The sequence below is a fragment of the Cyanistes caeruleus genome, chromosome 15 (genome assembly GCF_971803275.1).
Source record: "Cyanistes caeruleus chromosome 15, bCyaCae1.hap1.1, whole genome shotgun sequence".
Taxonomy (NCBI): Eukaryota; Metazoa; Chordata; class Aves; order Passeriformes; family Paridae; genus Cyanistes; species Cyanistes caeruleus.
In genome coordinates this window covers 16,272,341-16,283,975 of record NC_141715.1, presented here as the reverse complement: position 1 = coordinate 16,283,975, position 11,635 = coordinate 16,272,341, and the positions used below count along the sequence as shown (strand labels likewise).

At 61.8% G+C, this 11,635-nt stretch overlaps 1 protein-coding gene across 1 annotated transcript; it reads left to right on the top strand.

The window, feature by feature from the left end:
- The first annotated feature begins 3,642 nt into the window (after positions 1 to 3,642).
- LOC111935702 (START domain-containing protein 10-like) lies at positions 3,643 to 9,542 on the top strand. The gene is made up of 6 exons (XM_023936197.2): positions 3,643 to 3,873; positions 6,900 to 7,047; positions 7,145 to 7,248; positions 7,340 to 7,457; positions 7,635 to 7,687; positions 8,209 to 9,542. The coding sequence occupies exons 1-6, from the start codon at positions 3,709 to 3,711 to the stop codon at positions 8,419 to 8,421; spliced, it is 801 nt and encodes a 266-aa protein (XP_023791965.1). The 5' UTR covers positions 3,643 to 3,708; the 3' UTR covers positions 8,422 to 9,542.
- Positions 9,543 to 11,635: the final 2,093 nt, after the last annotated feature.

The following is an 11,635-nucleotide window of genomic DNA, read 5'->3' as shown; positions in this document are numbered from 1 at the left end:
GATCTCACCAGAGCCCCTGGGGGTCCCCACAGCCCTGAGCAGTTTCTGAAGTCCTGGGACTCTGAGATCACCCTCAGCTCCAGGAGCACCTGCAGGCCTGGGGCTTTGGGCTCTCCCTTTGCAGCCTCAGCATATTTGGTGCCTTGCACCACTCCTGGGTCAGGATCTCACTTTTCCCTGGCTTTCCTGCCTCTCTGTCCCTCAAAGACCCAGATGTCCCTCAGGTATTTACCACCCTCCTGCTCCCACCCTGGGACCACCCTCACCTCCCAGCCCCATCTCCTGGTGCAGCTCTAAGCCTTCCTGGCTGCTCCAGCTGCGTTTCTCTGGGACAAGAAACTCTCAACCCATCTTTTGCTTTTCCTCCTGACTCCCTTGTTCATTCCCTGGGGGATCAACCCTGACAGAACAAGGATCTGAGGGGAGTCAGTGCTGTGGTTCACATCAAGCCAAACCAGAGCCGTTTTCTGTAGGAAAAACATTTTCATTCCAATTTGCAAAGGCTTTCAAAGGCAATTCTCAGAGGAGCAAGAGCAGTCACTGCAGAGGGGATTGGATGTTCTTTTCCAGCTCGGAGAGGCTGGAAGCCCCTCCTGCTGAGGCATCCAAGCTCATTAATGGAGCTGTGAACACCCACATGCAATGCCCTGCAACCCCACTCCCAGCATGGAAATCCCACATCCCAGCTATGGAGTCTGTAAAGACACTTGGAGGGTTTGAAATGGACCTGGAGGATGAAAAGAGGAGCAGGAGGAGGAAGGGACGGGTAGGACACAGACAGGACAGAGCTGGGTCCTCCTCAGCAGGGCCCTGCATGCCATGACCCCACCAGGCTCTGCAGAGGCTCCACTCGGGGCATGGAGGGATCCCTGGAGTGCTGGTGTGACTGTCCCCTGTGCCATCCCCACACAGAGACAGCCTGGCCAAGAGCAGGACCCAGCCCAGGGAACGGAGCTGCAGCTCCCAGGATGGGAAGGATGGGATTGTTAGACCTCAAGGGCACATCCCAAAATCACCTCTGAGATCAAATAATCATCATAATCCCAGCATGGTTTGGATTGGAAGGGATCTTAAAGCTCATCCAGTGCCACCCCTGCCATGGACAGGGACACCTCCCACCATCCCAGGCTGCTCCAAACCCCATCCAGCCTGGGCTTGGGCACTGCCAGGGATGCAGGGGCAGCCCCACCTGCTCTGGGCACCCTGTGCCAGGGCCTGCCCACCCTGCCAGGGAACAATTCCTGACCAATATCCCATTCGACTGTGCCATTCCCTGGGTCCTGTCCCTCCAGCCCTTGTCCCCAGTCCCTCTCCAGCTCTCCTGGAGCCCCTTTGGGCACTGGAATGGGCTCTGAGCTCTCCCTGGAGCCTTCTCCTCTCCAGGTGAGCATTCCCAGCTCTCCCAGCCTGGCTCCATGGCAGAGGGGCTCCAGCCCTTGGAGCAGCTCCAGCAGTTCTGAGGTCACTGAAGACAAACAAGATGTGACAAAGGCAGCATTAACGTGTGGCTCCACACTGCCCACACTGACCTTCCTCCTCCCTTGGGCAGCTCCCAGCAGCCCCACCCAGATCCAAACCTTGGCTCCAGAAGAGCCAAAGGCGGTGCTGAAGGGGTTGGTTGGAGCCCTGAGCACTTCCAGGTGGGACAGGGAACCCAGCTGGGCCCAGCCTGCAGGGGGACCTGATGGTTCCAGCCAGCTCCTGGGTGGCTGAAAGGTTTTCCAGCTCCAATGCTGAGCCCAGGAGCTGCTGCAGAAGGGAAGAAAGAACTTTCCATTCAAGTCTCCAGCTGGAAGAGCCAGAGAGAGAAATGCTGCCATGTCTCAGGTGCAGAGCAGGGCTGGTTCCACCTCAGTGGTGCTGTGCAAGCAGCTGTTCCTTCCCATGGAGCATGGGGAGCTCCTCCCTCCCACGACTGCAGTGCCCTCCCTTTCTTCATCCCATAGACATGCTTTGGGTCTCCAGAGCCCCCAGCCTCGGGTCCCACCACCCCACACATCCACACAAGGCTTCTCCAGGCTGTATGTGGGTGAGAGTCCCAGGGACATGCTCACACACCCCGTGGCACACTGCGGCAACAGGGCTGGACAACTCTGGGCCATAAATCTGTCTGGCCAGGCCTGCTCCCTGCTCCGCAGCCCCAAGGCCACCCCAAGGTCTTTCCAAAGCAGGATCTGCCCCTCCCTTCCAGCTGCAGCAGCTCTGTCCCTGGAGCATCCCGAGCTGGGGAGCGCAGCCCCACGGAGCGCCCGTGTGCCTGGAGGGGCAGCCCCAGGCAGCCCCCTGCCCCAGCAGGGCTCTGGGAGTAGCTGAAGCTCTCCAGCTTGCTCCCTGCTCTCCTTCACATGAGTTTTTCCCCATTTCTAACAGTGCCCAGCTGGGCCCAGCATCATCACCGGGGCTGTTCCCAAATCTCATCACAGGTTGGGTGAAGAGGAATTGCACCCTTGCCTTGCAGGAGAGGCTAATCCGGGGGGAAGGGGTGTGAGAGTGGTGGAGCCTCATTCTGGGTGGACTTCAAGAACCCCAAAATTCTGGTCAAGAGGGACCTTGTGGACATCAACAAGATGGGAAAGACAACCCCGAGTTTCAGGCAGGCTGGGGACCTGAGCAGGATCCCAGTGAAAGGAACTGGGAAAAGGTCCCGGATAAAGAGGACAGGAGGATGGACAAATGGGACAAGCTGCATCCTGAGCAGCATGAGGGGGATGTGGCCCCCAGCCTGGGTCCTCTGTGCAGCACCAGGGAACCCCAAGCTCTGTGCTCAGAGTGGTTCCCAGTCCAGGGAGGGACAGAAAGGACCAGCAGGGCTGTCAGAGAGGTGGGTTGGGATCCACCAGCATCCTGCACTGGGGACAGAGGCAGTTCCTCTCAGTAGGGCATGGCTGGCACCAAAGGACAAGGGATGTTCACTGCAGCTTCAGGCTGGGCAGTAGAATTGATATTATCTCCTGGGGAGGTGGCACAGCTGTGGGACCGAGCTGGGCAAGGCCACCCTTCCACGCTAGGTTAAGCCATGGGTGACCTTTCCCGTGCTGGAGCACAGACGGGAGGGGGGGCTGGACACCCCCAGGGGTGCACCCTGCTGTGAGGCAACCTCCAAATTCTTTCCCTTCCCACGCCAGAGCCCACTCCAAGCCCCAGGACACCCTGAGAGCCGAGGCCCTGTGCACCGGACCGTGCCCCCAGCCCAGGGCCCGCTCTGGCCCACATCCCGGGGCTGCATCAGCTGATCCTCCCGGGCAGCCGGTGCTGCAAAGTCAGGCACAGAGATTGCCGGGGCGCCGGCGAGGGGACGGCAGGGGTGGCAGCACGGGGGGCTCGGGGAGCCGGGGGCAGCTGTGCCCTGAAAGCCGAGCCACCTGCGCGCTGCTACCTGCTGAATAATAGAGGAGCTGACAGCCAGCGGAGAGAAATGTGATGCTGGTGAGCCAGCCCGGGGAGACATCTGAGCTCCCGGCAGCTGCGATAGCAACTGCAGCCAAGGAGCCTTCCAGCCCCGCGCGGCGTGGCCGGGCTGCCTGCGGCTCCTGCCCACCCCGGCTGCCCGGGGCCCGCTCCAGGGGCACGGGCTGGGCGCTGGCAGGATGATGTGAGCCGCAGCGGGCACCCAGCGAGGCAGAGCTCAAGGGCAGAGCTGGGTTTCCAGAGGGGAGGCGGAGGCTGCCCGCAGGCGGTGCCCGCGCCCGGGGGCAGCAGCTCAGCCCCATGTCCAGAGGAGGGGAGATGGTTTATATCCCGGATGACTCCGACTTCAGCTCCTTCAGGGATCAGTGCGAGAGCCTGGAGGGCTGGCACTGTCGGTACAACAAGGCTGGCGTGACCGTGTGGAGTCAGGGCCAGGAGGAAAGCTGCACCGTGCAGAAAATCAAGGTAAGCAGACGCTTCCCTGCCCCAGCCGTATGCCCGGCGGCTCCCGAGGGTCCCTGGGGACTTCCCCATGCTGGAGATGCACAGTCCGGCCTGCCTGGGGGTTTTTCTGCCCACAATTCCAGGGCTGGCAGGGTTAGACCCCCAAAGGTGCTTCCCAGCTGCTCCGCTGGCTCCTGCTGCCCGTGCCGGGGCTTTACCTGCCGGGATCCCCGCAGCCTCCTGCCCTGTGGGCTCACGTGGTGGCTGCCCCCGACCCCGGCACAGGCGGGAAGGCCCTGGGATCGATTACAGCATGGAGATGGCCTTGCCGGGAGCCCCCGGACATGAGACAGGCTCGTGGGATGCGTCCCTGGTGTCCTTTGCCCGGCTCTGCCCGCCTGGGGCACATCCCCTCGCATCCTCACGGGATGAGATCCTGTAGGAGCTCCAGGTGCTGCTTTGGGAGGTTTGTGGATTGCCTGGGGTTCTGCAGAGGGACAAGGAGGTTCAGCCATCTCTCAGGTACCTTGTCATCCATCAGCACAGCCCTGGTGATGCTGCCAGGTGGGCCTGGGCACACCAGGAGTGGCTGCAGGGTGCTGGGGGCACAGGGTGAGCCCATGGTGGCTCTGGCTTTTCTGGTGACTGAGAATCCTGGCTCCTGGGCCAGGATGGGATCTGCCAAAGCCAGGAGAGGCAGGACACCCAACCTCCAGGACAGTCCAGCTGCTGGAGAGCGTTCAGCCAGGAGGGTTGCCATGGCCTGGAGAGCAGGGAAGGCACGGGGAGGTGGGGAGGAGGGAACAACACTCTGGAAGAGGCTCTCCCACCGCTGTCCTGAGCACAGAACACCCAGCAGCGCCTCTCCTGCAGCACGAGGAGGAGCTGGGCACACGCTGCTGCCGTGGACAGAGACCCTTCAGGGCCAGGGGGAGGAGCAGAGCAGCACTCTTGGCAGAGCTGCAATACACATTTCCTCTGCCGTGAGCCAGGGAAGAGCTTCTGCACCTGGATTAGGGAGCATCTAGGCCAGCTGGGCATGCAGAGCAGCAGGGAGTGCTGAGGGGTCAGGCCAACACCTCTTTGAAAAGTCCTGGTGATTGCAGCAGGTCCTGACACCTGGGAAGAGACAAACATCACATTCCTCTCCCAAAAGGAGGCTCCGGGGCGCTGTGGGCTGCTGTGTCACCTCCATCCCTGGGAAGGACATGGAGAATGTGCTCCTGAAAGCCGTGTCCCAGAGGAGGAGGGTGGTCGGGACAGCAGCAAGGACCTGCCAAGGGTAAATCACGCCTGAGCAGCCTGGTTGCCTGTGCAGGGAGAGGTCTGGCTGTGTGGGTGAGGGCAGATCTGGCAGGTTCAGCCTTGGACAGGGCTTCCTGAGGTCTCCGTGTCCCCACATGGGTGAGATCTGGACTGGAGAGGTGGATGTTGCTCAGAGTGACGCGGACAGGCTGGCAGGAAGCCCTGGAGTCCAACCCTCAGAAGGGGTTGTTATGCAGTTATGTCCCCCCTGCCACCACTGAGCCCCACAGAGAGGGGACCCCAGGTGGGTTCAGGGGAGTCAGGGACCATCACCCAGCCTGGTTCAGTGCAAAAATGGGATTTTTCCCTGCCCTGGAGGGTGCCTGGGTGCGGTGCAGGGGTTGGCATTGCCCAGAGTCCTTTCCCAAAACATGGGATGGAGGATGCCAGCCAGCCCGAGCTGCACATTCAGCAGAGCCTCGGGAGAGCCTCGCTCTGCCCCGTTAACTGAGGGAGTTAATTATCCCAGAGATCACCTGAGCAGCTGGAGCTTTGGATTTTTTCCACCTACATTCCCTGTGGATGGGTCTGGGCTCTGTGCTTTCCCCATCCCAGCTCCTGTGTCTGGCAGGGCTGTTCATCCGAGCCCTGGACAGGCTTTAGTGGGGAAATTTTGGGTGCAAGACCGCGATGGTCCCTCCGCGACGACCGGAGCTTCCAGGAGGCCCATGAGCTCCACCTGCAGCTGGAAAAATCCCTCACCCTGCAGCAGCAGCAGCAGCAGCAGCAGCAGCTCCAGACCCAGCTGGGAGGCTGCAGGAGGAGCAGGAGGAGGGGGCTGGGAGCTCCCACCCTTCCCCCGGTGCCCTGGGGACTGCAGCACACTCCGAGCCCGGCCTGGGCACGGGTCCAGCACGCCGGGCACTAAACCAGACCCGGGCCACCAGGGGAAAGCTCGCCCGAGATTGATGGGACCTGCCGCGCTCAGAGGGCCGTCTCCGGTTACACGGCACCTCATCAAAGATGCAAGGGCTCTAACGAGGAGCAGATGACATCTCCCTCCTCCCGGCCGCCTTCATCAATAATGCACGGCTGGCGCGGCCGGGCAGCTCCGGGGCTCCGGTTACAGCCGGGCCCCCCTGGAGCGGACCCCGCACCCCAGAGCATCGTCAAGGGGCACGGGCAGCCCTTTGCTTGCCCTGCAAGGACATGGGGTAGGGGACAGGCATCAAAGGCGGGCAGTGGCGGAGCTTTCCTGTGTGACCTTGCCAGCTGAGCATGGGGGTTTCTGCCTCAGGGTCTGAGATTCGTGATGGAATCCAAAAAGGGTTTGGGGAATGTGCAGAATTTCCCATGGGACGTTTAAGAAAGGACCCCAGGAAGGGAAAGGGTGGGGGATTAAGGTGTTTGCTGAAAGCTGGTGGTCAGTGCCCATCCCTGGCCATGTCCTACAGCTGATTCCTGCAGCCTGTGGCATTTTCCTATACTCTTTTCTTTTTGCCAAGAGCTCTCTGGGACAAGGGAACTCCCTCTCCTCTGGGTACCGAGGGATGTCCAAGTGCCAGCTGCTGTATTGGGTACCACAAATCATCAGAGCCTGTGTCCTTTGGCCACCGGGACCATCTGTTTGAGGGCAGAGGGTCGTTCTGGCCCCGCTCGGCTTCAGGAGCGGTGGCTCCGGGGCTGTCCTGTATCACATGTGCCAGAGCATCCTCCATGGGCAGGGGACAGCCCGAAGTCCTCGTCCCTGAGGTGGGAGCAGCTCCGGGGATGGCTGCTGCCCCCCGCCCCTCTCCCCACAGACCCGCATCTCCTGCAAGGACGTTCCTGCCGAGACCCTCTATGACGTGCTGCACGACACCCGCTACCGCAAGAAGTGGGACTCCAACATGATCGAGACCTATGACATCGGCCGCCTCACCGTCAACGCTGATGTTGGATACTACTCCTGTGAGCAGCCCCTGAGACCCCCGGGAACCCCCTGCCCAGCCCCAGGCCCCCGTGGGTGTGCGGGGGGGGGGCTGGGGTTAACAGGATGTGCCCGCAGGGAAGTGCCCGAGCCCCTTGAAGAACCGGGATTTCGTCACGCTGCGCTCCTGGCTGCCCCTGGGCAATGACTACATGATCATCAACTACAGCGTCAAGCACCCGGTGAGCCCCCGGCTGCCCCCAGCCCTGGCAGGGCTGCCCGCGGCACGGGCAGGGCTGGGCAGGCTCTGAGGACCCTGGAATCTCTCCGCAGAAATACCCGCCGAGGAAGGATTTTGTGAGGGCGGTGTCCCTGCAGACCGGGTACCTGATCAAGGCCAACGGGGACGGTGCCTGCATCCTCTATTACCTCACCCAGGTGGACCCTCGTGGTGAGTGCCCGCAGGAGGGGAGATCAGAGCTCACCCCCCTGGCTCTCCATCACCCAGGCACCCGGGAATGGGGAGGAAGGGGTGCCCACCCCAGCCCTGGGGGTGCTGCGGGCTCCTGGTGCCTCCCCTGGGGCTGGCCCTGCTTCTCCCAGTGATGAGGGATTTGGGCTCTTGCAGGGTCGCTGCCAAAGTGGGTGGTGAACCGCGTGTCCCAGTTCGTGGCACCGAAGGTAAGGAGGGGGACACATGGCCAGTGGTGGGAGTCACGGGCAGCAGGGATGAGCTGCCCAAATTTCCCCTGGCTGGGGCCAGGATGGGTGACCCAGAGCCCACAGGGTGGGTGCTGGATGACCCAGGGCACTGAGGATGGATGCTGGAAGGCCCAGAACTCATGGGACAGGTGCTGGGAGATGCAGAGTTCAGAGAACAGGTCCTGGATGGTCCAGAGCTCACAAGACGAGTCCTGAGTAATCCAAGGCTCACAGGACTGGGATGCAGGGCTCCTGGGATGGGTGCTGAGTGATGCAGGGCTCCCAGGGTGAGCTCTGGGTGATGCAGGGCTCCCAGGGTGAGCTCTGGGTAATGCAGGGCTCCCAGGATGAGCTCTGGGTGACACAGAGCACACACTGGGCACGTTCCTGGGGCAGCCAGGCCCTCATCCCCTCCCAACACCCCAAAACCTGCAATGGGGGAGCTGGGAGCTGTGCTCACAGCCCAGGGCGCCCCAGCCCCAGCCCCGCTGTGCCCACAGGCGATGAAGAAGATCTACAAGGCTGGGCTGAAGTACCCGGAGTGGAAGCGCCGGCACGACCCCGAGTACAAGCCCTGGGTGTACCCCGAGCAGAACACGCTGCCCAGCGTCAGCCTGGCCGAGCTCTCCGTGCAGCACGCGGATTCCCTGGAAAACATCGACGAGACCGGGCTGCCTGAGGAGCACCTGAGCACCAGCGACCACGAGGCCTGAGCCCTCTGCACAGGACAATCCCCTCAGCAGCGAGGCTTGGCACCCAGGGGGCACAGCTGGGAATTTGGCTCCCTGCTTCCCAATAGTCACATCTGCTCTCCAGCTCCTTCATCACTGACCCCCCTCCACCTCCCTGCCCAGGCAGTGGGGAAATGTCCCGTGGGATCTGCGTCACAGGGAGGATGGGCAGCCTGGTGCTCCCTGTGCCCATGGAGGTGTCCCCGCAGGAGACAGCACTGGCAGTGTGTGTTCTGAGAGGCTGAGGTGGGCAGGAGCTTTCCTGGCTCCAGGATATGGCTCTGTAAGACCCTCAAAGGCCCAGAAATGGGGGGTCTGTGAGGCTCCCTGTGTGCTCAGGTTTTGGAGCAGCACAAGGTTTGGACTGACCCCATCCAGCCTGAGGTCCAGCTCTGCCAACCCCAAGGTCAGGCTGGACTCACTCCAGCTCTCCCCTCCCCTCCAAGCTTAGTGTGACCCCTCCCCATCTCAGGGAGCCCTCCCAGGTCCTCTCCTGAGCACCAGGCTCACCTCTGCAGGCTGGCTCTAGCCCAGCTGGCTCTGGGGACCCCCTCCCCTGGTGGTTTGTGGGGTTTGTCCTGGCAGTGGGGTCTTGGGCCCCCCATGTCCCCACTCCCCCAGCGTTCGCCGCCGCTGTGGCACAACAATAAAGGGGTTGGTGTGTGTGAGAGCTCACCGGGCTGGCACAGGATGGGGAGGGGGCTGGCACGGAGCCCACCCAGAGGCAGCCAGGTCTGAGTCGGACAGGAGGGCCCGTCCATGCAGCCCCAGCGCCCTGGGGTGACCCTCAGCAGGGACAGAAGTGGCCACAGCAGGACAGGACAGAGGGATGCTGGGCTCTGCACCCCCAGCGTGGGCACGGGGCAGCTTCCACCGGACAACGGGAAGTTGGTCTAGACAGGCTGTGGGAATACGCTGACAAATGAGGGATTTTCCACCCAGTCCTTGCCCCCACCCTCCGAGGCTGCTGGAGGCAGCTGTGCTCTGTCCCCAGCTGGGTTTGAGCCTGATCTGTGCAAGGTCAGTGCAAATGGGGATGTCACTGCAGCTTTTGGGGTCCCTCTGGCCCAGCTTCACACCCCTGGGCCCCCTGACACCCCCTCCAGAGCTGCCCTGTGTGTGCTTCCAGCACACCTGGAGCTTTTCTCCACCCCAATATCTCAGGAATGGATATTTGCTGTCCCCCTTTAGCCACCCTGTGAGGTCACAAATGTCCCCTGCGCTGCCTCGGGGGACATCACACACTCGTGCAGGGTGCTGGGGAGGGGACAGCAGGTCCTGGCTGTCAGGACAGCCGGATCCCGGGCTTTGCAGCTGGGCTGGCTGCACGGAAGCCACCTCGGCAAGGAGAATGTGGAAAACAAGGACAGGGGATGTGCAGCTCACGCCTCGCTGTACACAGCGACAGCTGCTCCCTCTCCACTCTGCTCCCATCTCTGGCAGCAGACAGGGATTATTTTACCTGTCAAAAGACACATCCCAGCCCCAAATTGCCCCAAAACCACTTTGGCAGAGCTGGGAACTGTGAAAAATCACCCCCGGGTGCTGCCCTGATGGGGCAGAGCCCAGTGGCAGCCGAGCCCGCAGGGTGCTGGGGTAGAGACCCAGCCTCAGCCCTGCGGGGAGCAGCCTCATCCCTCGGCATTCCCTGGATGTTTCTCCGCAGGATCCGGGCTGCAGCTCTGCCAAGGGGTTATTTTTAGCCAGCCCTGAGTGGGAGTGAGGAGCTGCTGCCTGAGCAGCGAGAGCCCCAGGGAAAGCTGTGCCGGGCCGGGTGACACCTGGCCCAAAATGAGCAGGATGGCGATGGCACAGGGGGTGTCCCTGTCGCTGCTCCACATCCAGCGGGCTGCAGGAGAGCTCCTGGCCCCCCGTACGAGCCAGAGAGAAACTGGCGGGCCACCGTGGGCTGCCAGCAGCCCCAGCACGGTGATTCCTTTTGGAGCGATGTGGTTTTCCTGTGGCACAAACAGGAAAGGGACCGGCCGCCGGCATCCCGAGCGAGGCACGGTGCAGGGCAGGGTGCGAGGGGCTCGGAGCCCCCCGGGGGCCCTCGCTGGGATTTTGGTGGCCCAGAGCCCGGTGGGGTGAGGGTCAGACACGCGGGGGCTGCGGCCTCGTACGAGAGCCCAGCTGGGCGCTTTTCCTGCCCGGCTCCGAGCGCAGAGATTGGAAAGGAAACGGGAAGCTGCTGCTGGACGGGAGATTAGCCCGGAGGCGGTGATGTCAGCCGCCCCTGATGGATCGGGGGCAGCGGGAGCGTGGCACGGGCCCCATCCTGGCCACACACCGTGTCCAACGTGCCCCCGCTGGGGCAGGATGTGACTCCATCCCTGGATCCCGTGATTTGCGTCTCCTGAGCTCATGGGTAGGTCTTGGGCAGGTTTTTGACCCAAACCAGGACTCTGATTCCAACGAGGAGCCCCCCCCAGCAGCCTCATGGACTGACCTTGAGCAGGGTTTTTGCCTGGAGAGGTCCAGCAGATTTCCAAGACTCCAGTTCCTCCCTCCCAGGGGCTGAGCTCTGTGCTGTGCCCTGCAGACCCTCCAGGCTCAGTCCCAACCCCACATTTCCAGATGTCCAATGCCATATTTTCCTCACTAGGGATGAGCCTTGAGTGTCCCTCACCCTGTCCTGCTCCCACCATCACCCCACACATCCCTCAGCATGAACCTGCTGGGTGGGACTGCAGGTAAAGCAAAAACTGCCCCAAAAAGCAAAAGGTGATGGCTGGGGAAGGATGGAAGGAGAGGGAGGGAGAAAGAAAAGGAGGGACAAAGGGTGGGAAGATGGATGGATGGATGGATGGATGGATGGATGGATGGATGATGGATGGATGATGGATGGATGGATGGATGATGGATGGATGGATGGATGATGGATGGATGGATGGATGGATGGATGGATGATGGATGGATGGATGGATGGATGATGGATGGATGATGGATGGATGGATGGATGGATGGATGGATGGATGGATGATGGATGGATGATGGATGGATGGATGGATGGATGGATGGATGGATGGACAGACACAGCGATCCTGACGGACAATGTCATCCTGGGTACTGCCCAAAAAAGGGAAGGATATTTGCTTCCTCCAACCCCTGCCAGCATCATCTCAAAGCCCAATCCAGCCCCAGGGGGGTTCTGATCCTTCCCATCTGCCTCCTGCAGGGAGCTGTGTAACCATGG

Bases quoted from the DNA above. Each gene is read 5' to 3' on its own strand.
- LOC111935702 (XM_023936197.2), top strand. From the start codon at position 3,709: ATGTCCAGAGGAGGGGAGATGGTTTATATCCCGGATGACTCCGACTTC. The intron at 7,048-7,144 runs GTGAGCAGCCCC...ATGTGCCCGCAG, and splicing joins TGATGTTGGATACTACTCCT to GGAAGTGCCCGAGCCCCTTG. The intron at 7,688-8,208 runs GTAAGGAGGGGG...CTGTGCCCACAG, and splicing joins CCCAGTTCGTGGCACCGAAG to GCGATGAAGAAGATCTACAA.